Source organism: Mugil cephalus, chromosome 8 (genome assembly GCF_022458985.1).
Source record: "Mugil cephalus isolate CIBA_MC_2020 chromosome 8, CIBA_Mcephalus_1.1, whole genome shotgun sequence".
Lineage (NCBI taxonomy): Eukaryota > Metazoa > Chordata > Actinopteri > Mugiliformes > Mugilidae > Mugil > Mugil cephalus.
The window spans coordinates 20,705,642-20,732,009 of NC_061777.1; the positions used below are offsets into that span (position 1 = coordinate 20,705,642).

General features: G+C 43.9%; 1 protein-coding gene across 1 annotated transcript; it reads left to right on the top strand.

Annotated features, from left to right (window-relative positions):
• Positions 1-237: 237 nt before the first annotated feature.
• On the top strand, positions 238-24,990 carry si:ch73-138n13.1 (titin homolog). Its single transcript, XM_047591586.1, has 13 exons — positions 238-460; positions 2,208-2,301; positions 3,247-4,537; positions 4,642-4,723; positions 5,493-8,345; positions 9,010-9,135; positions 19,068-19,165; positions 20,406-20,571; positions 20,784-20,946; positions 22,718-22,851; positions 22,967-23,109; positions 23,205-23,292; positions 23,384-24,990. Exons 3-12 carry the CDS (start codon positions 3,261-3,263, stop codon positions 23,278-23,280), a joined length of 5,118 nt encoding a protein of 1,705 aa, XP_047447542.1. The 5' UTR covers positions 238-460; positions 2,208-2,301; positions 3,247-3,260; the 3' UTR covers positions 23,281-23,292; positions 23,384-24,990.
• The last annotated feature ends 1,378 nt before the right edge of the window (positions 24,991-26,368 follow it).

Here is a 26,368-nt window from a genome sequence, read left to right on the forward strand (position 1 = left end):
GCGTTATACCGGAAGTCGACGGGTTTTTCGTATAAGTAGCTTGTTTATGTTAACTACTCTCCAAAGATATGTTCCTGAGGTCAAAGATAACGAGTTCGTTTAAGCGTACATTTAGGTTTAAGTGACTACTGTCGTGTTTTATATTCACAGACAGTGATTTGTGTTTGTGTTACGGTGTAGTAACCGGAAGAGGTTGGTTGTGTTGTCTCTCTTGACTATCTCTGAGGCTGAGGCCAACCAGTCAGTCCAGCTCTAGTAGCCTGTCAACAACACTGCAACCTGAGACGGGATAGACAGACACTCATTTGGCTGCCCGACTAAACCAGCTAACTTAGCTGCCCTGCTAGCGTCTCTATCAACCAACTGTTACGTCTCTTAATTATTCCTGGATATTTTTGTTTTTGCTGTTCTGAAGTTATTTCGACACGAGGGGAGAAAGAAAACCTGGATTTACCGCTTGGTAAGTTGTCTCCAGTCCGGACCAGGGACAGGTTCAGTCAGTGTTTCCATTTTGTTAGTTCTTGAGTTGTTAGCTCAGCGTTGCTAGCCAGCAAGCTGATCATACGTTTGTCCTTTTTCTCATTTGTAGTCCGTGGTAATTATTGAATAACTCCACGTTTGCCCTCAGTGCGCCATGCTTATTCAATGTATAGGTTTTTATTAATGAGTGTTAAATGGCATCCCCCTTTTTTTTCTAAGCAGGCCAGCTCAGGTCTTTAGTTAAACTGGACCCGGGCACTGTCCGTACAGGAAGAGATAACACTTGTTGCGAATCATGGACTGAGGTAGCTGTGACAAAAGAAACCAGTGGAGACTATGAGATTCACAAAAAGCAGCCATTGTTGTTAAATTGTAGATAAACCATTGGATATGATCAATGAGCTGCATTTGTTGTAGTTATATTCTTAGTGTGTGAGTGAAGGGGTGGACCTGCTGTATGTGGCACATGTACACATTAAATACTACTACTGTTTGATACTATTTCCATAGTAATATTCCTTAAATCTTCTGAATCATGCCATTGTTAATATTGTTAGATGTTTGGTCATGGACAGGCTTAGCTCTGCACGGAGTCTTTGTTATTTAAAGCTTTGTTTCGCACTATTTGAGAACTCACCTGAGTTATGACTTCTTCTTTTAGTTGTTAGTACATCAAATGACCCGATTTCCTCCGTAGAACTGGCTTAACCAGATTAAAGATTTAGTATCTTTTGCTAGTAGCAGTCAGAGTCAAAACACAACAAACAATGGCTGGCTTAACCTATGCCCTTGTGTCCTGTCTGCACTTCCTGCAAGAAATTGAAGAAATGTGTGGGACATTTTCTTAAAACTGGGTCCTGAATGTATTGGGGTTCAGTATATGTACCTGTTGCGCAAGCTAACATTCACACCCCTTAACTTCTTGACAGGTATTTTTTGTGGTTTTCATTAATGAGCTGTCCTGCGTTGGTCTAAGCCAAATAAAAGGCAGACGTTTCCCTAATCCCCGCTGTGCTCCTCGACCCACCATCACAGTCAAATGTTTAGCATTCCATCTTGGCGAAGGCGTTTCCTGTCAACAACTGAAGTTCATGTTTTCATCTTTTTAATCTCTTTTCCCTGAGCTCAAGCCTCCACTTTTCCCCAGCAGCCTTCTCTCCTTCCTTGTCTTTTCGTTTTCTATATTTGTAGAGTTTTTATTTAAATAGGTTTAAAATAGCGACGGCTGCTATGGCATCAGCCAGTAGATATAAATAATGAGCCCCACAGAAAAACGTGTTTGAGGACATGCTTGACACTGAAAAGAACAGCAAACAGCAGTGTTTACTGTATTCATAGTTCCAACATTCACTGATTGCATTTACATGGGTAGTAAGTGATGGACAAGAAGCGATTGAGCACATAATGCAGATGTGTGAAAAAATAAATAGAAGAACTAACTTTGCTTGTGTGTTTTGTTTTTTTGTTGTTTTGTTTTTTGCTTGTTTTTTCGTCTGGGCATGTGTCATTAGCTAAAATGCATGGGTGTGACTTTGTTTATTCTAGCCTGTGTCAGTGTAAACTTCATCATCTATTTGCTGCTCTATGACTGCGTGAGAACATGCACAGAGACGCATTTGGACAAACCCGGCTGCAGCTGTGATTTGTCTACCATGGCCTCAAGCAAAGCAGTCTTTGACAAGTAAAAGTCTGGTGCGCTTTGTTGACGCATAGTGTGCTCTTCTTAGGCTCCTTCACCGCCCTTCTCCTGTGTGATATGACATCGCGGCTTGCTTACAACAAAAGCCCAAGCTCCACAGCAGACGGTTGACATCTGGTCAGGTAGGATATGCTCGGATTATTTTCAGCATTTTGATCCAGCGTGTCGTCGTTTGAAAAGTCAACACGGCAACATGTGGAAAGCATTATCAGTTGTGACGGAGGAGCCTCTTCAAGGGCTAACACTGATGTACTTGGTTATCTTCGTTATCACTGTGGAAACGACAGATAAAAATGATTATCACGACAATGTGTCAGAACAAAGCTTGCTAACCAGGTTCTAATTTATCACTATATCTCCTTTACATATAGTTTAAGTGAATCTTTATCTGTAATGGAAGTGCGGAGTGAGTTTGTAGATGAATCCAGCATTGACTGTTGAACACACATATTCTTGTGACATAGTATGAAAAAGAAAACAATGGCTTTGTACAGTTCTCCAGCCCATCCTTGTCTCATGCTACAAAGGTATGCAGTCGTACTGCACCAGTCATTCAACTCAGAGATACACATTTTGCAAGTTTATTTGATAGATTACAACTCATTGTGCCAAACACAAATGCATAACGTGGATAATGGATAATTGTATTACACTGCTTCTTCCCTGTCAAGAAAATGCATTACGAGCACTGACTCCAGGCTGTATCGTGTTAAAATATCTACCACATTACAAAAGTGCAGTTGTTTTTATGTTTTGTCTTGTCAAGATATCAAAATGTGAACGTAAATGACAAGAAGAATAACTGCTTGTTGGTGACAGGGATCAATAGGTTCGTTTTAACCGGCCTGAGTGATGTCTGTGTCACGAAGGCCCATAAAAGTGCTCTAATGAAAGGCACTCCTTAGACAAAGTCCACATTATTAGCAGTTGGTTGTAGAGAGACTGCTTTGACGCGGAGCATGAGCGTGATTTGCAGTATTTCGTGAGGTTGCTGACGATCGCAATGATCAGGATGTTTTTGGTTTGTTGTTCTGAGGAGTTTTTTTTTTTCTATGTACTTGAAAAAGGTGCTGTTCAAAGGATGGCTGCTCAGGTGGAGGTTCAAACTGGGGAGGTAGGGAGGACAGTGGCAGGGGGACGACTACACCTGAGTCCCCTGGCTGACTCCAGCAATAAGAGCCTCAACGAGATCCCGCCCATCAGTCAGTCCCATGTCATTGCATCAGAACCGAACAAGCCTCTCCCTGGCCCAAAGCCACGGCTCACTCCTAAACCTTATGCTGTGGAGAAGAATACAACTATTAAGCCCATACTTGCCCCTAAGCCCCAAACTAAACCCAGACCACAGTCCACTCACCTTGTGGGATATAAACCAGAGCTACCAATCAGTCCAAAACCACAGTATCCAGCTGCTACTAGCAAAGTTAAACCAGCCTCCACAAACCTCAGCCGCCCTGCCCCTACCTCCTTCAAAACCTCTAATAAGTTAAATGCTGGACAGGCAACCAAGCCAGTAGTCCAGCCATTTAAACCAGCCCCTCCTCTTGACCCTGGAGACCACAGCAAGGGACAGAAACCTGGTGCAACAAGCTTGGCCTATTCCAAGAGCCTTAAAACACTCACAGCCGCAGAGTGGTCTGGAACCACGAAGAAGGAAGCTGAGAAGGACCAAAATGCACAGGACAAAAGTGGAACCTCTATCACCAGAGCCAAGTCTATGGGTTTTCTCGTTCTGGTAGGGCAAGAGGAAGAAGAAAAACCTAAGCCTGAAGTATCTGTGCCACTGCGACCCCGTCCCAGACCCTCTAGGCCCAGACCTGTGTCAGCCATTTTTCCTGACAGTCCATCTAAGACAGAAACACCAGTACCCGCTCCTCGCTGGACTGCGAGACGACCCCTTTCAGCTGATCTCACATCCAAGTTTGAATCAATTGGTCTTTCACTGCACCGTAAAAGTACAAACACTAATACTAAGGAGGACACTGCAGAGAAGGAGGCACTACCGCAAAAGCGAGAACAAGACAACCCCCCGAAGAGTACCACACTACAAGGCCCTGATGGTGTAGCTGATGCTGTCCTCTCAGAAACAGCTGCGAAAGAGACTGAAGAAGATAAGCGTAGGGTTAGCATTAAGTCACGAATCAGTCTTCTCCTCGATTCATCGTCCTGTCCTGGGGCAGGTCTCACAGGCCAAGGGTCAGATCTCCCTTCTCCAGTGCAGCCGGTTCCCGAAACAGAACCAGCAGTTGGAGTTAGGCAGCTCATCAAGCAGCTGACAGTTGATACGACGCCAACTCAGAGCCCCGCAGTGAAACCAGCAGTGAAGCCACGTCCCTTGCCCCTTGACCTAACCAAAAGGTAAGCTGCTCTTAACGTCCATTGCTTTGCTTTTGTTCTGTGTCTTTGTCCAGGAGTCCCATTGTCATGCATGGCTTTTGTGTGTGTGTGATGTATGTTCTCAGGTTTTCATCCGAGAAGTCGCCAGACCTAGTTCCCCTCAGTGAAGCAGCAGACCGCCATGAGATCAGCAAAGATCCTCAGAGGGTAAGAGAGGGACTGAGCTGAGCTGTGTAGGAAATGCTTTCTGTCGGGTTCAGTCTGTGTTTAGCAGGCAAATGAGAATAACAAAGGGAGACTATATTACTGCTCATTGCTTGGAAACGCTTCCACGTGCAATAATATAAACAGAGTTGCCCTTTGATGTGTGTGGTTTTATTTTTGCCAACTCTCGGCACAATAAAATTTTGAGGCACATCACAAAAAGTAAAAACAAATTCTATCTGCCTACACACATTGTTTTTACACTGCAATTGTAGTCATACATTTACCTTCAAGAGTGTTTACAGTTTCTATGGGGCAAAGCCTGTCTCCATCCAGAACAAAATTTCCATAGAGGAAATGGGGCGTTGCAGCAAAAAAGGACTGCCGCCACAGATGTACAAAGCTGTGGAACTCAAGAAGGTAGAAACATTAATCATCCCCAGTGGCCGACAGTTATGAAACACACAGAGACGAGATCACTGGGAAAAGGTCAATACAGAGAGGCTTTGATTACCACCTCTGCACCACACCCACTGTTATGAGGCCAAGGAGATACCTTTTGTGTGCTCAGAGTTGTTCCGTCAATCACTACGACTCTTTTGTATGCTGTATTTTCACCTGCGTCATTTTCAAGTTGCATTGCTCTCATTTCTTGTTTCATGGAATTAAAAAGTCCTTTGTTGTAGAGAGAAAAGCAATTGAAATGAATAAAGAGACTTGGATCATACAGTTATAACTTAAAACTTACCGGTACGTCTTTTAATTTTCTCAGGCTGAAGATCCCACTCTCACTCCCAGTGACCTGAACACATTCTTGGATTTTTTAAAAGATTCAGAAGAGCAACTGAAAAAGTTGTCTGAAGGGCTCGAGTCAGGACAGACATCTCCTGCCAAGGAAAGTGGTCCTGCTGGTGAAGTACAGACAGTGCGAGCATCGTTGTTCGAAAACGTTGTGGAAAGGCACAGTGTGCTGATGATGGACGACAGCGGCGTGGACAAGGATTTGCTCAGCAGCCCGTCATTTAAGAGGGGAGATGCAGAGGACGAGGGAACTCTAGTCACTGCCACCTACAGAGAGCCTGTGTCTCCCTCAGGTCCTATGAGGGTGTTACATGCTTTTGACACAGTGCAGGCAGTGGAAGAGAACAGGGTGGTGAGTGAGAGCGTCCTGTCAGCTCAGCGGGAGGATAAGGCCATGACGCTCCGATCCAGACGCTCAGAAGGCAGCCGGCCAGTTGTGGATAAAACTGATGCTGCTCAAGGACAGACAGCTTTGTCGATGATGTCAGAACGGCAGCCGCGAATCCTCAGAGTAGGAGGTTTACAGAAGTGGCCCACAGGCCTCGACCAATCACCAAGTATGGAGACGGGGATCTTGAAAGATTCTCAAAGGGAAGAACAAGTGTTTTTGGATAAAGACAAAGACTGGCCGAGAGCGGCTGAACAGGATGACGTGGCCGCAGCACCTAAACGTCTCAAAATGCTACAACCAGAAGAACAGCTGAAGCCTAAGGCGACGTACTTTGCCTTGACGGGGCAAATACATGAGCCAGTTTCTCCCGGAGATGTACGAAGAACCATTGTTGACACAACGGTGCCCTCTGATGATTTGTTTCTGGGGACTGCTTTGGATGGCTCGCAAGTGAAGGTTCTTCCAATCAGGAGGAATCCATCATTAGATGAAGCTTTTGGAAAAACCACTCATGAGCAAGTTGTAGAGTTGATGATGAGGAGCCGTATGTCTGCCAGGGAGATCCAATTGACTTCAGACGGAAGGATCAAAGAAGAAATAATAGAGGTTGAGAAGAAAAGAGAACCCCAAAAAGAGACAGAAAGACTCCTCGAGAGGGACCGACAGAAACAGCTCGAAATGGAGAAACAAGCAGATTTAGAATTTGCCCGATTGAAGGAGAGGGAGATGCAAAGAGAATATGAAAGGCAAAGACAGAGAGCCTTTGAAAAGGAGAGACAAGAACAAGAGGAGAAACAGCGTGCACTGGAAAGACAAAAACAGATCGACCTTGAAAAACAGAAACTGCAAGATTTGGAGAGGGAAAGAGAGAAACAGCGGCTACGAGAACTGGAGAAACAGAGAGAGTTCGAACGAGAGCAGCAGCGGCGTTTCGAGAGAGAGAAACAACGAGAACTGGAGAGACAGAAAGAGATTGAAAGGCAGAAACTGCAGGAAATGGAAAGACAGCGTGAAAAGGAGAGGCAAAGACAAAGGGAGGAAGAGAGGCAGAGACAGCTGCTCGAGAAACAGAAAATGGAGCTGGAAAGAGCTAAAGAGCTGGAGAGACAAAAGCTCTTAGAGTTTGAAAAACAGAAACAGATAGAAAAGGAGAGGCAGCAGATCCTCGAACTCGAGAAACAGAGACAGAGAGAGAAGTTGGAGAGAGAACAGGCGGAGAAAGTAAAACAGATGGCATTAGAACAGGAAATGTTAAGAATAAGAGAGATTGAAAGAGAGAAGGAAAGACAAAGAGAGAAGGAAAGACAAAGGGAGATGGAAAGACAAAGGGAGATGGAAAGACAAAGGGAGATGGAAAGACAAAGGGAGATGGAGAAGGAGCGTCAGAAAGAGATAGAGAAGGAGCGTCAGAAAGAGATGGAAAAGCAGAGAGCGCTGGAAAAGCAGAGAGAGCTGGAAAAGCAGAGGCAAAGAGATTTAGATAGACAGAGACAGTTAGACATTGAAAGACAGGATTTAGAAAACCAGAGACTGAGGCAACGCGAACAGGAGAAGGAAAAGCAGAGGATGAAGGAATTAGAGACACTTAAAGAGATGGAGAGGAGGCAGCTCTTGGAGTTTGAAAAACAAAAGCAAACAGAGAGGGACAGATTGCAAACCTTGGAGCTTGAGAAACACAGACTGAGGGAGAGGATGGAAAAGGATGCGGCAGAGAAAATGAGACAAGTGGCCAAACAGCAAGAAGCAGAGAGACAGAGACTGAAAGAAAAGCAGAACAAAGAAGAGCAGGAGAGGCTGAGGTCGGAGTCGACACCTCTCAGGCCTAAAGTTGTAGATCTGGACTCTGTTGTCAGAAATGACCAGTCGCCTAAAGCTCCTCTTCAACGCAGTGACTTTGCTACACGCTGGAAGGAGCCGTACAAGCCTGGCGTTCTTGACATTGACTCATTCACATCACAAGCTCTGAACCCCCCTGGCAAAGACTTGTTTCCCGTGTCTAATATTCAGGGAGGGGACGCTGAGTTCGGGTCTAAGTCACTGCCTGCACCCGAAAGAGATGTCAGCTGGAAGGTACCAGTGCAGACAGGTTTCTCAAGCCTAGTGTGGACGCCGTCCCCTCAGGACCCGTGGGAGCTGCAGCCTGTGGAGATGTCCGTGGACAAACCTGCGCCTGAACCCAGGAAACACACGAACAAGCCCAGCCCAGAACAGCTCCTCCTCAGGCAGGAGGACCGCATCCTCAATCCACACAGGCCCTCGTCTGCTGTCCTGGACGACCTGCTCCACTTAACCCCCTTTTCTGGGACAGAGACAAACTCTGGTAACTCCTCCAGTGGACTCCCTCCTACAGAGCTGGCCTGGCTTCCTAGAGAGTTACGGCCTCAAGAGAGCAGGGGAGATGGCCCGAGCCAAAGGAGATCACAGGGATCTCAGGTGAGTGAGCCAGAGATAAATAATTAATTTAAAGTGGAAAAGGGTTACGTTCCACCCAATGTATTCTTTTTCAAACTGGTGGGTTTTCCTAAATCTTATCTTTTTTCTTTAAAATCTAAGTAGGTTCGTAATATAAAGGATTCAATGAAGTAGACATGGTGCTATTAAAATATGAACATACACTGATCAGCCATAACTGAATGACTTTGCAAAACTTGAAAAATAATTTCTCAGACATCTGTCTTATCAGTAGTCTTGTAATGACCCAGGATACATGAACGTGAGCTCTCATGAGCTTAAACTAATAAAAAGTCTCACAACATGAACTGGCATGTGTTAGTTTTGCTAGAAGAAATAATTTGATCAATTATGGTCTCTCCTCATGTAAATATTGATTTAAGTGAAACAGTTCTCAGTTCCTGATGAACTTGTTCTACCAGGTTTACTATCGAGCCCAAAATAGTAAAGAAAATAAATATTACTGTTCATTGAACTAAACTTTGCTTCTTCTTTTTATGGAAGAAAATGTAGTACATTTTTCAGTCATAATAATCATATGTTATATGATTTATAGTACGCTGTGCAGCATCAGCAGCTTTTGGGGATGTAGTAAGTGATGCAGACGAGGTTCTAATTTAGTATTTTGTATTTTTCGTATTGTCAGGAGCTGAACAGGATGCGGTCTCGCAGCGTGTCACGGCGATCGGCTCCTTCAGGTAGCGCCGTGGATGGAAACCTTTCCAGGATGAGGAGCCGCAGCTCCCACAGAGAGCAGAACCGTCACAGCTGGGTGAGTCAGCCTGCAGCTCGGTCCGAGCAGCAGCAAATCTTCGTGGCTGTAACTCAGTGAGATTTAAAACTGCTGGCCAAGTCGTTGCGTCAGTTCGATGACTGGCTGTGAGCCCATTATTACAAATGACCGCTTTCATTCGGGCTACTTCTCACACAGATCTGCTGAGACAGGGAAAGAAATCCGTCTGTCGTTGGCGATGCTATCTGCAGCCGAGCATGTGCACCTGTGGGTGTCTTGCTTTGACACGAGACACTGGTGGAATGCAGTTATTTGTCTGAATTTAGTTGCTGCTGGGCTCAGGTAGTAAAGATTTGATGACTAATGTCGAAGGTGTGAGAGACCTAGACTCACCTCCGCCCTTCCAACAATACATTCTCGGGAAGTGTACTTTCTCTGTCCTGTTATTCAGGGTTGGATTAGACAAATGGTTAATAAGTACATGTTGTTGCTGCTCATTTATCAGAGACTCGTCAGCATAGTTCAGAAGAAACTGTAAAGCGTAAGGGCTCGTAATAATCATGCAGCCAAACAGACGCGTAACATTTGTTATCACTGTGTTCCTCTACACTGATTGGTTACATCTCACATTCGTAGCTTTTAACCACGTAGTTCACGTGAGTATTTTCCTAACCTTTAAAATGGGTAAACAAATGCATGTATGCATGTGACGCTGTGCACACAGAGATCATTCTATACAAGCATGAACAGTGTTATCAACTATAGGGTTTGGTTCAGTCGGCTCTTTGTCACTGAGACTTTAATTGCAGGCTCAGGTTGAAGGCCTGCACTATGAACCCAGAAGTACAGGAATTGTGTCTTGGTAGGCGACACAGAGCTCAGATTAAATGACTGCTCGCTACCACCATCTAGTGGTCGGGTTGCGGGCGGCTCAGAAATGTCTTGAGTAGTTCCTTGTTGCTATTTACAAGTTTTTTTGTTTGTTTGTTTGTTGAGTTTTGTTTAAATTTCTGCTCTGCTTTTAATGCTGACAGTATTGAATGCTGGGCCTAATTACAATAGTTTAGCTAAGTACAATAATACACACTGTTACACACTCATGTGCACCAGATACAACTCAGACATTCAACATTTCAGGGACCAAAGGATTTGATTAGTTTTGATGTTCTCCCTTCATGTTACAAACAAAAAGACAAAATATCGAATAAAATCATGTGATAGGATGTTAAATGTTGTGTTCACGTTGCACTCCTTCCTCATAGTTAAAATGTTAAAATATACACTGATCACCCATAATGTTATGGTAACACAGACAGGTGAGGTGAACAACACTTTTTAATTACGATGTGACTATCTGGCGAATGAACATTTTCCCCTGAAGAATGGGCATTTCGAGAGATTTAAATGACAGAGGATGCTGGTCTGTAGTGGCCAGGACTCATCCGACAGATGAGTTACTGCACCTTGAGGCACGTGATCATCAGAACTGGGCCAAGGACCAGTGTAAGATGATGACCTGGTTCATTGCTTAACCCGGGAGAAGAAAGCAATCTTGTGCAGGCAGTATGATGCCTTGGGCGATGTTTAGCTCAGAGACCTTGGCTCCTGCCATTTCATGCGGATGTTACTTTGACACGTACCTCCTACCTAAGCAGTGCTGCAGACCATGCGCCTTTCTTCAAAACACTATTCCCTGGTGGGGAGACTGTGTGCACTGACACAAAGCAAAATTGTCTCTGCAAGTGTTGACTTGCCCTCCAAAGTCCCCAGATTTCAATCCTTGGACAAACGGGTCCGATCCGTCGATGCCCCACCTCTCATCTTGCAGGACTTAAAGGATCTGCTTCTAACTTCTCATTTCAAGTTACCACAGCACACCTCGAGAGGGTTAGCGGTATGTAGGTATTAGGATGGTGATCATAGTGTTATGGCTGATCAGTGTATTTGCTTCTGTTGCTAAGACATTTTGCTACTACTACATGATACAGAAAAAACCTTGTCCTTGTGGTTATTTTTCTGCTACAGACATGTATTTCTCCAACACTTGCTGGGTGTGTTTGTCAAAGTCATGAATAGATGATGTCTAAGAAAGCGTGTGGTCTACAAATCTGATTAAAAATCCGACCGTGGGTTGATGGAAGCATCCTCTGACTCACAGTGATGAGCTGGTAGTTGTGTGGTGATATCACTGGTTGTAAACCGGGGGTCTGAGGCAGGTGAGAGCAGCAGAGTAGAGATGGGCATCGGACTGAGAGCTGCGTTGTACATATGGTCGTGCTGTTTTACTCCATACTGCCTCTGGGTAAGTCATAGCTCTTATTACAGATGTTTCTCTCTAAAATGTCTTACTACTTACACAGTGCTACGTGTACAGCAGGTAGTCACTCTATGTGGAAGACGCTATGTACAGTAGCTACGTCCAGTTCTGTCTCCTTCTCGTTGCTGGCTGGTGCCGCGCACGGACTGATGAGGTCAGAGTCAGAATAGGGGAAGTGATGAGCAGCCGTGAGTCATTTCCCTGTAGATGAAATTTCTGCAGGATGACTATTAGGGAAATGAGGGAACAGTATAACGCGTGTAATGTGTTTACTTATTCATTATAACTTATGTCATTTTCAGCACTTGTTTCTGTTAAAATCGATTGTGTGAATACTGTGAGGCATATTATCCAGTGTATGTTTGATGATTAATTATTCTGTAAGTGAGTCTGTAGTTATTGATAAAATAGAACGTCTGGATCATATGGAAGCAGTAGGTTTGAAGAAACTTTGACGATTGTAGTTTTTATTTTGTGTGTCGTAATGCCTTGTCTTGTCCAACCAAGGTTACTTATATGTTGGTTGATAGATCAAAGAAATGCACACCTTTTGTTTAATAACCAATGATTTAGAATGTATTATTATATACAGTCTTTCTATTTTCTGTGGATTCATAGATCAATATATGGATCTATTGTTTCAGTGGTGACGTTGAGGATGTGGTCATCTTGAAAATTTACATTTTAAGTTGCTGCAGAAGGAAAATCAAATGTGTACGTGTCCCAGTGAGTCCTGACAATAAGCCCTGGAGTCCCTTCCCTAAGTTGAATGCAGCCACAATACACCATTGTTTTTCCATATTATATCTATTTTGTTAAAAAGAAAAAAAAATATTAATTTGTACTGACTTCTATTAATTTACCTCCCAGACCATAAGATGTAAAATATAGATAAAGTAACCTTCCTTTCCCTAACAGTCTGTCCCAGGAAGAAGCCGCCATTTTGAGGCCAAGGAGCGTGTGAGAGCAGTCAGTTTGTGTGCTGTTGAAAACTGAGAACCTCACGGGGAACTTGCCTTTAACGCAGCGCTTCAAAGAAACGATCAGATTACCTGCAGGGGGCATATGTGGACAGAGATTCAGCTTTTATGAGCCCCTTTGTCCCCGTTTTGTTTTTAGAGGCTAACTCTCTGAAGTGTGTCTCTGAGTGGCTTTATTTGTGGTACTAATTCACTGTTTAAGCTGACAGCACGCGTCAGGAAGTATTGTAGCCTGCCCTGATGTTTGCATGAGTCTGACTCTGAATGAGATTTAAACAAACATACTCTTGCCTGTTGTGATTCTTGCTGTCGGCTGCATTGTGCTGACAAACTGGTTGATAAGTACGAGCTCGCCTCAGCGGTGGAGCCAAACCTGTCTTTTCACTCTTCTCATTCATGCGTGTATAATTTGCCTATTTATAGTTTTTTTTTTTTTATATGTATTATTTTGTGCTCATTCCTGTCATATCGAGTCACCCCCACTTTGTCTCTCCAGCTTTCTCTTTTTGGTTTGAATGGAGACACTGTGGCCGCAAGTACATTATTTTCTCTTTCTGTTCTTTCATTCTTCATTTGCAATTCTGGCAGTGTCACTTCATTTTCTTTCTCTGAAACTAAATCAGGCTGTAGTGACAGAGCACCGCAGAACATATATTACCCTCCCCTTTCCACCGGCTCTGAATCACGGACCTCCCATTCTCCCTCTCTCTCCCTCTCTCTCCCTCTCTCTCCCTCTCTCTCCCTCTCTCGCTCTCTCTGAATCCGTCCCACTCTCCCTCTCTCCTCCCAGTTTCTCCTTGACGGTGAGTCCTATAGTGCTGACTACAGACAGCAGCACTTCTGACGCATTTTCTCCTACCTGCCCATACCTGCAGGAAAAGGCGAGGAGAGAAAGAATTTCTTCCTCTGGTTCTGACTTCTCCACCCAGCACTGTTTCTCTCTTTGGCCCTGCATGGTTTCCCTCTGGTTTACCACATGGAGTGACTACAGCAGTTTTCCTTTTGCCACCAGCTGTCCTGCACCATTTCTCCTTGCAGCCTTTTGCCAGAAGATGGTACAAATCACTGTGGGGATGTAGCCTTGTTGGATTTTTCCACCTGGAATCCGAGTCTTGTCTTTGGACAGAACCGATCATCGCCAGCCCCGGGACAGACGACGGGTCGGCTGTAATTGGGCTCGGTTCAGTCGTCACACCTGGAGGACTGTCAGAGGTGTCACAGAGCGATCTTATGTGGCGAAAATAGATAAGTGAATGTTGTACTGAACAGATGGTATGCTGAGGGTCTGATTCAGTCATTATTCTTGCTCAGCCCTGTTCTTGAGTAGTACTTTGTGCACTTGAAGCTAGAGAACATGTCTGAAAAACCTGTTGGAAGACTGTGCAGCAGTTTTTCTGGCCGTCTCACGGAGCAGGACCCCCGCATGTAACTAGTGTTAAGCGCCGGACTTTTGTAACCTTTACATGCACGTGGGCCTTGTGCCAGGCGTATCATAGCAAACATATCTTGGGAGCATCAAAATAGACTTTAGAAAGCCTCACAATTCACTTACGGCCGCCAGCCTGGAGCCTTTGGCAGTGATGAGTTGAAACAAGAGTCCTGACGGCTCCAGTGGGACTGCGCTGCTGAAAGGCCATTTTGGAAGTGAAACTGGGGAGAGTCTGTCAGAGACCGACTGGCGTTATCTGTGCTGCAGTGCCGTGGGCAACAGACACCGGCAGTATCACCACGTTAAACTAGCTGAGTTCTGTTGTTCTCTGTGTCACCTTCCTCACTGCTGCAGTATTGACCCTGCAACGTACGTCAGTGAACACCTAGGACACCATCCCTGGACATCTCTCCAGCACAGCCGCACTCTAATGACTCCCCGGCTTCTGTCACAATAGAAGTCACAGCTCGGCTCGCAGGCTCTACACAGACACAGCAGGTCTTGACAGGAGTGGGCTGTAATGGAGTATCTCGGGGACAAGCTGTCAGTGGCTCACTCTCAGGTGTCGGGATGGGTGGGGAACGTCCGGCGCTCCTTTCACGGGGCGATCAGCTTCTTGTCCAACTCGGTGGAGAGGGGAGGCAGGGGAGAGGACGGGACGGGGGACTTCAAGAGGACCAACTCCCTGCGCTCCCTGGCCTCCCGTAGCAGGGAGTCCATCCGCAGATTCTCGCTGCGCAGCCAGCAGCGCCTGTCCTTACGCAGACGCACGGCACCCAACACCCCCACCGCTGTAAGACGACACTCTCACATTCAAAGCGCAAACCCATGTTTCCCCACATAAATACAGGTCGGGATTGTCAGACTGTTTGTTTGAGTTAAATAAAGAGAAAGTGGAATTCAAGTCATTTTGCAGCGACGTCGGGCCACTTTATTAACTGCTGCACCTTCTTAAACTATTTGGTGTCGAGCCAAACATGTCAAGAACTCATCCATCTGCTGTGTTATACACAGCCCTGCTGCGTCTCATCTGTCTCTATGCTTTCATCACATACGTGTCTTACGTTATCCTTGGCAAACCATAAACATCGCCTCTCTTTGTTTTAGTAGTTATTCTAGTGCTGCTTCCGCCTTTGAAAATACAAAAATATGTTGTGTTTTCGTCTCCTCGTTGCTTGCCTACACCCTTACATCTAGCCTGGCCTGTGTGCCGGATAGGTTTAGAAAACCATGAGGGATATCGCTACCTTGCAGTGCTGTTGTTTCCCGATTTTAAGTTAACGCCTGTTTGTTCAACTGCTGCACAACTCCTCATGAGTCACAACTCCCAGAGATAAGCTGTGTTTTTATGACGTCCGTGCGGCTACCATGTCTTCGTTGGTTTTAGAGTGCTGTTGCGGTCTCTGAGAGGAGCATACCTCTCCACCAGTAAGTGGATGACTGACAGTTAAAGGTCAGTATGGTTGAATGTGATGGAGAGAAACCCATAAATGCGTGAAGGCAGTCCAGGGGAAAACCACCCATTTCCCATTTGTCCCTGAGCCCAGAAATCGCTTGTAGTCTCTGAGCTGTTGTTCGTATGCTCTACCACATTTAAACATGCTGGTTTACTTTTGCAAACTGTCGTAATTGTCTCTGCTGTAGCTCTGATGTGTCTGATGCAGCTTTTGATGTTACCATACGAGATAATGAAAATCTTGAGGTGTATTTGACAGTTGAATAGCAATACCAGAAATGAAGCAGATATACTGCAATGCTAGCAGTGTGTGTCTCGTGTCTCGTCGTCTCGGAGCAGTCTGCACTTCTTAATATTTTTAAGATATATTTTAAAGCTCCCGCGTTGACAGCGACTCTTGGCGTCTTTTCATCCACACTCTTAGTTAATATCAGGATAGCACCAATATTATATAACACGAAACTGAATGTTGATATTAGATACTCTCAAATGACTTTCGACTATTTAAGTTCTGACTCGCGATTTGTGCCATATCAGATGTTGTGTAAATGTAACGTGCTCATCCACGTGGTGTCATAAACTCTGAATGCAAGTCAATACAAGTGGTGGGCTGAACACGTAGAGGCCAACACAGATCTTGCAAGTTGTGCCTGGAAATGTTAAATCTTATGTTTGGCCCAGAGGAAAATATATTTGCAGCCAGTATCAGTGACACTACACAAAGAAATTAACACAAATCTTTGAATCATTCGGCATTAAGACATTTAAGAAACCAATCAAAGCCAGGGTTAGGGTTCAGGTTCCCCCTGCTCCTCCACATGACCAAGACACTGACATAGCTCCTGATGGTTGGCGAGCGCCTGTCATGGCTCCACTACCATTGAACTGAAGAACTGACCTCCACCTCCAAAACCTCCATAGATGATGATAAGAAAAACCCTGTTAGCTATGTATTAATGTTTGCCAGCAGTGTGTCATCATACTAATGATACATTAATCTGCACAGTTAAGTGGCACGTTTCACCTCAACAATTATCATATTGGCAAAAAAACAAGGAAAACAAACCCCAGACTGAGAGTAATCCTTTGAGTCAGGTTCAGAGCGCTGTGGGCGAAAATCTTAAGCCAAGTCAGGTTTTTACATTCTTGCCCTCTGTTCTTACTAGATGCTTTGTACAGGGCCGAGCCCTTGTCTGTATGCGCCACTTGTGTAATGAGAGAGAACAGCAGCACTGCTCTGTTTGCCCAGTTCATCTTAATGTAAGCCCTCTGACATCCGCCTGCAACGCCCATTTATGACATGAGATCAATGCTCACGGGAGCAGTTGTTTTGAATATCGGTAGGATATTTCTATTGATTACTGCAGTGAGCATGAGAGCACACCGAGCATATTTTCCCACTCCACCCAGGGCAGCGTGTGTGGTGACGTACAGTGTCAGCTTTAATGGTTGTTAATAGACCTACAGTACATGAGACGGCCCTGTCTGATCCTGTTTATAACCTGGAGAAGATCATGTATCGGTTATGAGCGCTGTCATTTTCATACCAGTGTTAGCTACAGTCCTGAAGAATGTAAACACTGTAGCTGAGATGTTTGTGGTAATAGTGATGCGGAGATGGGCATTCAACAGCAACTTATAAGCTTGTAATTGCACTAATTACATCTACAGCAACGTACACTGATCAGCCACAACGTTAAAACCACCTAACGTTGTGTAGCTCTCCCTTTTTTTGTGTGTTATTGTGCAGGGGCTGCATCATGCTGCCGAGTGTCATTGCCGTGGGGTGGAGTGGGCGTGTCTGGTTTGGTCTAAGTGACATTCACATGAAAGCTATGATGTTGAATTGTCACAAGATGATCAATGTTATTTGCTTCTGTCGGTGGCTTTAATGTTGTGGCTGTTCGGTGTATTTACTGCTTATCAGCTGTTGAGAACAGAGCAAACCATAGACTGTCACATGGGTTATGTGCAGCAGTCAGTCTTCAGTTCATTATCAAGTAGATATTTCCAAGGCTTTCCTTCCAACGCCTTCCTCCACAGATTGTCAGTCAGCCCTATTTAGTGATCAGCCCTTTCTCTCCTTTATCCTTCCATTCATCCGCTCTTTGTTGTGTTGTTTCCCCCGACACACCCTTCCTGACTAGGGGAAGCTGGCTATGGCTAATGTTATTAAGGAAAAACTATAAATCATTGCTACTGGACCTGTTGGTTCAGTAGGCTTCCTCCATCGACAGTACTTTCCATGTTTGTGGTTAATGGCATAGACTGCACCTGTGCGCGTGCATTCAGCAGAGCAAGTTCATAATCTTTTGTCTTTCAAAGTTATTTGTTTTTGTTGTTTAGCTATTCAGACATGACATATAACAGGCAGTGAATACCTGAGGCTTATAACATGAGACTTAGCCCGGAATCGGCCTCTAAGGGGCTTTACTTACTGCCGTAAGTAGTGGCTGTATAATGGCACCTCTCTTCAACATGTTCCAGCAAAGGCTATGCTGATCAGATCGGGGTGTGTCCTGGGCGTGTTTAGGTTGAGTAACACGCAGAGATATAGGATTGGAATTTTTATCACCAGCACTTTACGAGGTCTCCTTTAAAGTTTTTGCCAATTTTTATAGCAACATGTAGAAGAGGGAGGATGACATAATACAAACAGCAACATCTGGAACAGAGCTTGACGCAGTCCTCTGTGAGACGGAGCTGGTTGAAGCTTTAACAGTATCGGGGGTGATGATTTCAGTATTCAGAAACAGTATGTGCACATTGATTAATCCTCCTCCGTGGTGAATTATCACTCAGGAGATGTGTGTGTGTGTGTGTGTGTGTTCGAGGTTATTCCAAGCGGTGTGACCCTGTGATGTCGGCTCGGAAAGTGTGAGTGCTGTAAATCCTTGAGGAGAGGTTGAGCTGAAGTGCTTTCTCAGATGCAGGGAGCATTGTTGAATGCCATTCCCACTGTTCTCTCTTTCCTGTCTTCCTGTCGGGCATCACAGATGAATGATGGGGTGGCTTTTTCTCACTCTTTTCACCAATTTTATGCTCCCTCAATCAACTCATGCACTTCCTTTGCACTCGTGCAGTACTCCTGTATCTCTCACATACACAAAGAAAACAAGGAACGCATTCATGAAACTGTTAGAATGAACTCTCTGATCTGCATTCAGCGCTCATGTAAACATCACTGCTAAGCTGCTCTCGTAGTCAAGGAACCTGGCCAATTACAGAGCCAGGTGTATCGCATTTCTTTGTCCAGCCCTTGGGCAACATCTGAGGACAGAAGGATTTTCTATTGTTTTTTCTCCTATATAGGTCAGGTTTATCAGTTCATGTGCGGGCGTGCCTCTGTGGGCGCTGTGTGGTTTTCAGACAGTATGTCCTCTGTACCAGCCTCATTAAAAGAGGCATGGTTCACTAGGCAGCAAACACACACTCCATCAACCACCAAGCCATGTCCGTCTTTGTCCCCAACTCTGATCCCGTCTCCATTAATTCATCCCTTCACCTTCCATTATCCTTCTTACCACTGCTGGCCGCTCTAGCTCGGCAACTTGCAGCTCTGTCGGCAACACTGTGCATTAACAGCAGTCACACCATTTAAACAACTACTGCACTTTTATCATCCACTTTAACGTGTTGTTGTCTTTGCCACATAAACTGAAATTGGAACACAGGTATTGACCAAACTGAAGTAGACGATAATAGTCGTCACTAGTTTATAACGCAACTCAGACCCAGGTTGACTCCTCGTCATTCATTAGTTAACCCCCGTGTCCTTCTTGCCTCCAGGTGCAGCAGAAGCAAAGTGGTGAAGATGAAGAGACTCCGGCTCGAGAGACTGACAGCCAGTATGGGACCTGGGAAACAGGGCTGCACACTGATGACAGGTAGCTGACAGTACACAGACTCCACTCATAGACCACACACAGATGGATGTGTGCGCTCAAACCATTGCAGCTTGAAAATAACATAAAATAAAATAGCTGCAATAGTTCAATGTTGACAAGAGAGTTAAGCAGAGACGGTTAAGGAAATAATACATTGCCAAGGTAGTTTATGATAACTGGATTATAATAATACTGGATCAAACTTGACACTAACATATGACTTCATTGATCTGTAATAGAGACATGGTGGAGCGCTGTAATAAAATTGAAATGATTCAGTAAAAATATATTTTTTAAAAAATCAAATTATGCAGAAAGTCCGTCAGCCATGATATGAACGGGGAGTTTGATGAAAAACAGAAGGGCAGCACGCAGTCCTTCACTAAAATGATCTTCATGATTGCTTTAATGTCCAGTTTATGTTGAAAGAAAATAAGAATATGTGTATGAGGAGGAGGTTGTACTTTGTGGTGTTGTTAAACTACAAATACAAAGCCTGTTATTAAGCCTAATCACTTGACTAAATGTGTAATAGAAACATGTGGCGTTACAACACAGTTTATCAGTTCTACCGACCGCAGCCTCCAAAATGAAAACATAGTTAAATCAACAGCCCTCAGTTAGTTTAAACAAATGCTGAATATCACAACCTTTACAAAGCTGAGATTTAAAGCAGCTTTGTAAAAATATTAGACGTCATGTTCACTGGTGCACTGAATGAACTGGTAGGTGAGTGTTTATTTTACAACACTTTAAATCATGAGTGATCAGATGAAAGATTCTGTGATAAAGAAATCTGTCCATACTATAGAATAACTAATCTTTTAGTATTATATAATTATTTAAAGACAATTACCTGAAAATGTACAACAAACAATTCATCCCAACACATCTGGCCTATGTAGCTACAGCCTAATGATGATTGATGGCTGAAATAACCTCAACACTAACACAGACTGATCTTACAATCTATTCTGCCCCCGTGTGGTCAAAACATGAAATCACAATATTGGTGAGAAGGAAGACTAATTCTAATTCAATCCTGTTAAATATATAATACATATATCTGTCATGGTGTTTTTACATGTGTCATCTAAATCACAGTTTCCTATAGTCTTCACAGGATCAAAACAGAAGCTGTGATGCTGCTTTATTGTAACCGTGGTCACTTTCGGCCACGCACCTCTTTTCAGAAATGTTTCAAAATGTCTTTTCTTATTATTTTTTCTGCGTATGGCAGCTTGACTCCTGCCACTCCCAGTTCAGAGAGCAACCTCAGCCCTTCACCAAGGAAGCCCAGTCCGCCTCACACGCCTGGAGATCATGCCTCCCAGCCTGAAACTGACACTCCGATGGGCCTCCCTCCCTTGACCTCATCTGAGAGCGAGCCGCTCCCTTTTCCTGATGTAAGTGTTATCTGAGTCAACTGCAGCTGTGTTCTGTTGACAGAAAGTTTCACCACGCGTACAGATCTGTAATGTCTCATGCTCTTATTTCTAAGACGACCACATCTGAGTTCGTAGATGCTGGTCAATAACTAGGGTTATGTATTGGGTCAAATATGTGTCAAGTTCTCGATTACGGTCAACATGTTGTGTAATGCATTTCCCTTTTGCAGGCACCGACCACTCTGTTAGACACCAGCGCTCTCCGCTCTAAGGCCCAGCTGGGGAAGAAACGTGCCCCTCGGACACGGCCCTCCAGGGCCCCACGTCAGAATGTAGCGCAGACAGAGAGAGACGGAGGACCCACTGAGGACTGGCTCTACAGAGACTCCACAGGTTAATACTTGTGCTTCTTCATATTTAGTTTCACCTTTACACCAAACAAGACCAGGTGATGCATACACCTATCAGCCAGAACAATATGGCCGCTAAAAAGTACAGGGATTATAACACTGACTATCTTGTTGTCATGGCATCTGGCAGTGGGTATACAGAGAGTATGCACTGACATCACTGCTGCCCGGGCCGCGCCCCCTTGAGTGGCAAAAGCATGGTGAAATGTACCGGTAAATACAGTGAAACCGGGAAAAATGTGGATTATCGGATCAAATTGAGGGCAATTTGTCTCTACAATGATCCACACAGTATGGATTTGGAAAAGTTGATAAGCTTCAGTTTCAGTTATAATAAATGTAGCGACATAAAAAGATGCTAACGCATAGAGCTTTACGTTAGCCATACGATACTGTAGCGTCCGACCGGACGTTAAAAGGATGATGAGGAGTGATAGCAGATATTCCATTTATTGTTTTGTTATTTATTGTTGAGACTGAGTTACTGTCGGCTGTAATGACACCAAAACAACAACGTCCACAAACGTATCTGACAGCCTTCCAGAAGTAACTTAAGGTATGACTTCATCAAAAAATACAGCATAAAGTAATATTTCCTGACACAAAATGTGAAATGTGAATGTTCCTACCTTCCTGTCGTTTCTTCTAATGCAGGGATCCATTAACTTCTCTTTACTTTGGCAGTCGGAGATAAAAAATATATCTGACTACTTTTCAAATCTGTTGGTTCAGTCAATCACATAACAGCTCTTCACCATTTTTTAAATTGATTGCACAATTTAGACGCTATTAAAGCCCATGATTCAAACTAATGCAGCTAATCTCCGTGCTCAACTGTCACTTTTTGCCGCTCAGCGGCCGTAACCACGGAGACTTGGGTTGCTGTGACGTCACGTACATACCCTCTATTAGGCAGTGAACATTTTGTCCTCAGGTTTGGCCAAACTATCACAGCCTCTCCAAACCTGCAGCTCTTGAGTGGTTCCCAGAGTGCAGTGGTCAGTACCGATCAAAAGTGGTGACATGGCAACAGGAGGACTATGGGCGACCAAGACTCACTGATGCACATGTGGCCTGGAAAGTGGCCCATGTGGTCTGATCCAATAGACGAGCCGTTGTTCCTCAGACTGCTGAAAACGTGAATGTTGCTTCTGATAAAAGGTGTCAGGACATGCAGTGAGTCAGTTTGTTGTGTATGAATAGCATGGGAGCAGTCAGGTTGACCACGTTGTCCCCTGTTCACTGCTGAAACTGTCTGCAAGGGACACGTGAGCATCAGAAAAGGGGCGTTGAAAACGATCTGATAAATCACATTTTCTTTTATATCATGTGGATGTTTGCGTGCATGTGATTCTCTTATGTGGGAGCATGTGGCACCATGATGCAACAGACACACCTTTGCTGTTGCCATGGCACTGTTCTTCTTCTTCTTCTTCTTCTTCTTCTTCTTTAACAGTTTTCAGATACTGGTACAGACCAAAGTTACATCAACATAAATGTTCCCTGAAAAACATTAGATTCTAACATCAATGTTATTCACCTCACTGGTTGGTGGTTTTAATGTTGTGGCTGATAGTTATATCACACTGAACATCGGTTAAGCATTTACACGACGTCGCGAGACACCTGGCATTCATTAAAAATCTGCTATGACACTTTGGTTCGCTTGTGGGGAATTTATGGCTGGCATTTAGGGGAAAGTCCTGAACCTTTTAGTGGAAAACACCCGATAATTTGTGTTCTGCCTACGACAGAGGCAAAGGCCGAGAGTAAAGACGATGACTCAGACTCTGAGGAGCGCACCAGAGGAGCTGATGCTGGCACCGCTGTCGCCTCGCAGCCACAGAGGATCGCCCTGTTCCCTGGCATGGACCCTTCAGCTTTAAAAGTGAGCCAGCATCTGTTCTTCCACCGCACACCATCACTCGTACCCACCCCTGATGCAGTGATTAGTACATAGATTATGCCTGAAATCTAATAACCATGTCTCACTTGTTGTTAAGGCTCAGCTGAAGAAAAGAGGTGACACTGACAGTCAGACTGATGGACCTGCTCCCTCCCCTTCCCAGATGTCTCGCTCCCCCAAGTCCCCTTTCCTCCCACGGGGAGCGCTGGTGCTGCCCCCACCTGGAGGGAAAGAAAATGGGTGAGCAGCAGCAGTCCTAAATTCGTCAAAATGAATGTCACATTGTTTCCCTCTGCGACTGTCTGCTTAGCTACCGCTGTCTCTTATACTTGTAGTGAGGAGAACTCACCCCAGTGGTTGAAAGAGCTCAAGTCCAAGAAGCGCTCGAGTCAATATGAAAGTGAAACCTAATTAAATAATGAGGTCAGTTTCTGAGTTTTCTCTATGTGTGTATTTTAAAAGTTAACTAAAGCTCATCAATGTTTGACACGTGTTCTCCTTGTTCTCCCTGAAGGTTGCCTTAACAGATGAATCTGTATGAAACAGAGGCCTTAACGTTTGACCCAGAGAGGAGGAGGGAGGGGTGACTCTACAGCTGCTGATGTTTTTGATTTTGTTTCTTTGTTTTCCATTTTATTTTTTTGTTTTCTTCCCACCTGGGTTGATAAATGTGCATGGTGCCTTTTTTTAAAGAAGAGTCTTTGTCTTAAGGAAAAAGAAAAACGAGCAAGGAGTAAAAACATCAAGCTGCTCTGCTTCATCCATTTCATGCTTGAAGCTGTGGAAGCTCTCCTGCGTCAGGAGGGACTACTTCACGTGAACACTTTAATAGGGACCAGGAGGAGTCGGGGAAAAGGACAACAGGCAGTTATTGGCGATTATTTCCTGTCGGGCCGCATTTCAGGAAACTTTTGGGACCACAACGCCTCTGAATCCTGGATGTGCTTCATCTCGTGCTGGACGACAATCCAGCCAAACCTGTTGGACATGTTTGTTTCCTCACTTAACTAATGTGTATATGTCGGCTTCATTGGCCAGATTTATATGTTGTTATCTGTGCAGGTTGTTGATAGGAGTCAGGCATTGCCATAGGATAACATTTCAGACACTAATGATTTTTTGAATATAGAGAACAAATCACCACTGACTTGATCGTCAGTGAGAGTGTGTATCATGTTAGAAACTGTAATCAGGAGATGTTATATTTGTACTATCAACGATTTAACAAAGACAGAGAGATAGTTTTGGAAGAAGGAAAAAAAAAAAACACACTTCGCTACAATAGAGGCTCCACAGCCTTTTACTTTGATACACTCCACAGCCTAACGGTGTCACAGTTGCTGAATACTGTACATGTTTTTGTCTCTGTGGAAAAGGGACAGGGGGACTTTTGGACATCTATCAATCATGCACACTTCTAATCAGCACAAATACACTCCTCAGCCTTATGAAATCACCGTGTTTAGATTGACTGACTGTAGCTATAAGCATCCAGTATAAGGCATACTTTCACCTTGCAGCCCTCACACACTCCTCGACAATGTTTCCCCCATCGAATATGCAATTTTCCCTCTCTGTCCTCCCCCATTACATGTGCATGCACAATCTTGACATGAGGCTTCGTTCTATCTGACAGGGTCAGAGTGTCGGGGTGTTGGCTTACACTACTCCAGTGGAGGAATGTTTCACTCACTAAACTGCTGAAATGACTCTTTACCGCTCCAGACAAATGTGAACATCTGCACCTCCTTTACAGATCGACTGTCTTTCCTCTTCACATTTGCCACTCGCCCGTTCACTCTGCGCTTCTCTAAAGCACTTTGTCACTCGATGCACTACAGCACTGACCTCTGCCCCCTCTCATCAGCCATGTCTTCTCCTCTACTGTCGACCTGCTCATGCAATGCAAGAAAGTGTGTTGATGGAGTGGAGACTTCGGAGTGACTTGTCCCTGGTTTCTATGTACATGGATGTTTTATTTTGTCATAAAATTTGAGGGTTTATTTTTTATGTCCTTCTTTGTCCATTTTTTTATTTGAAAGTAAAGATGTATATTGCACTGTGTTGTACTGGCCAGTGTCCTAAAGTGAATAAATTCTTAATAAAATTTACTTGACTTGAGCTACAGCCTCTGGTGTTTCTGCTGTGAATGTCAAAAAGCAACATTATCTGGACATTTCTGCTCTGACAAGCTGGTAAAGAGGGCCGGCTCCATCCTGGACTGTCCTCTGGACTCAGTGGAGCAGTCCAACATCCTGAACATCCTCCCGACGGCGTCCCAGCGTCCTCATATGGGGACACTATGTCTGAGGTTTGTGGCAACTTATTCTGCTTCATTTAGACCTGTTGACCTCATAAGGAGACACTTTTATCTGCCATGTAGTGGCGGCAAACGGTCAATACACTTGTTTATTTATGCTATTAACTTTTCTAGCTCTCTTGATATGACAAATAAATTTAATCAAGTTGAAAGTACTCGATTGAGGACATTGGGATTTCATTTCTTTCCAATTCTGTTTTGCATTAAAATAAGCAGGTTTATTTTTTGGTACACATTGGTGACTTGAATTGTAATATACGGTGAAATAATCCCTGTGTCCACATATTTGTTTTTCAAAAACTACTTCCTGTTCAAAAATTATGCTTATTTTTTTTTTATACTATGTGTATGTGTGTGTCTGTGTATATGTGTATTACACACATAATATAAAGGTTATTATTATTACTATTAGTAGTAGTAGTATTAGAATACATCTATTATTGATCTATTAAGAAGGGGTGGGATAAAGTAAGTTTACACTTCCTCCCACGCCTTTTTGGACATGTAAAGGATGGCTTATTTAGTTTATGTTTACTTTATATTTTATTTTAATTACTGTTATTTATGTTCATTGTGTCCATTCCTGTAAGATTATTTTGTTTTTGTTTTTTGCATGTTTGAAAAAAACTAAACTACTTTATAGGTCCTGCTAATCCCAAATACCTAAAGATCTTAATCTTATTTTAAAGACATTAAGATGCTTTCCAAACAACTGCTTGCGTCTCGGGAGGTTATGATGCTGGAGGAGATCTACTGGAGGTCCTTTGTCCTGACACAAGTCAGACTCTTAAATGGTAGCACTGCTGCTCAGATCCCTCTACATGTAAAAGGCCACATACATCCTGTGTATCTCAGGTATTTTATGTATAATGTCATTGTGTTTTCTCATGAGAAATACTATTAGAGTACATGAATAATTTGAATTATGTTCACAGTGTACAGTATATTCAACCTCCACCACTGTGTTTCCTTTTCACCTTTTTATTTAACTGTACTTTTTTTTTGTCAGCCTTGGTACAGTGACTGTAAATATTAATACCTTCAATACATTATGTTTTGGATTTATTTATTTATTTTTGTATAATACTTTCCCCAGAAAGAGAAAAGTGCGAGAAACCTTTGTGTGTTTGAGACTGTGGTGACAGAGTGTGTGTGTTTGTGTGTGTTTGTGCTGAGCTG

What these genes read in the sequence shown, in the direction of transcription:
- si:ch73-138n13.1 (XM_047591586.1), top strand. Translation starts at nt 3,261, where the DNA reads ATGGCTGCTCAGGTGGAGGTTCAAACTGGGGAGGTAGGGAGGACAGTG. An exon ending in TCAGCAAAGATCCTCAGAGG is followed by an intron (nt 4,724 to 5,492) that starts GTAAGAGAGGGA and finishes TAATTTTCTCAG; the next exon opens with GCTGAAGATCCCACTCTCAC. An exon ending in GCTCTACAGAGACTCCACAG is followed by an intron (nt 20,947 to 22,717) that starts GTTAATACTTGT and finishes TGCCTACGACAG; the next exon opens with AGGCAAAGGCCGAGAGTAAA.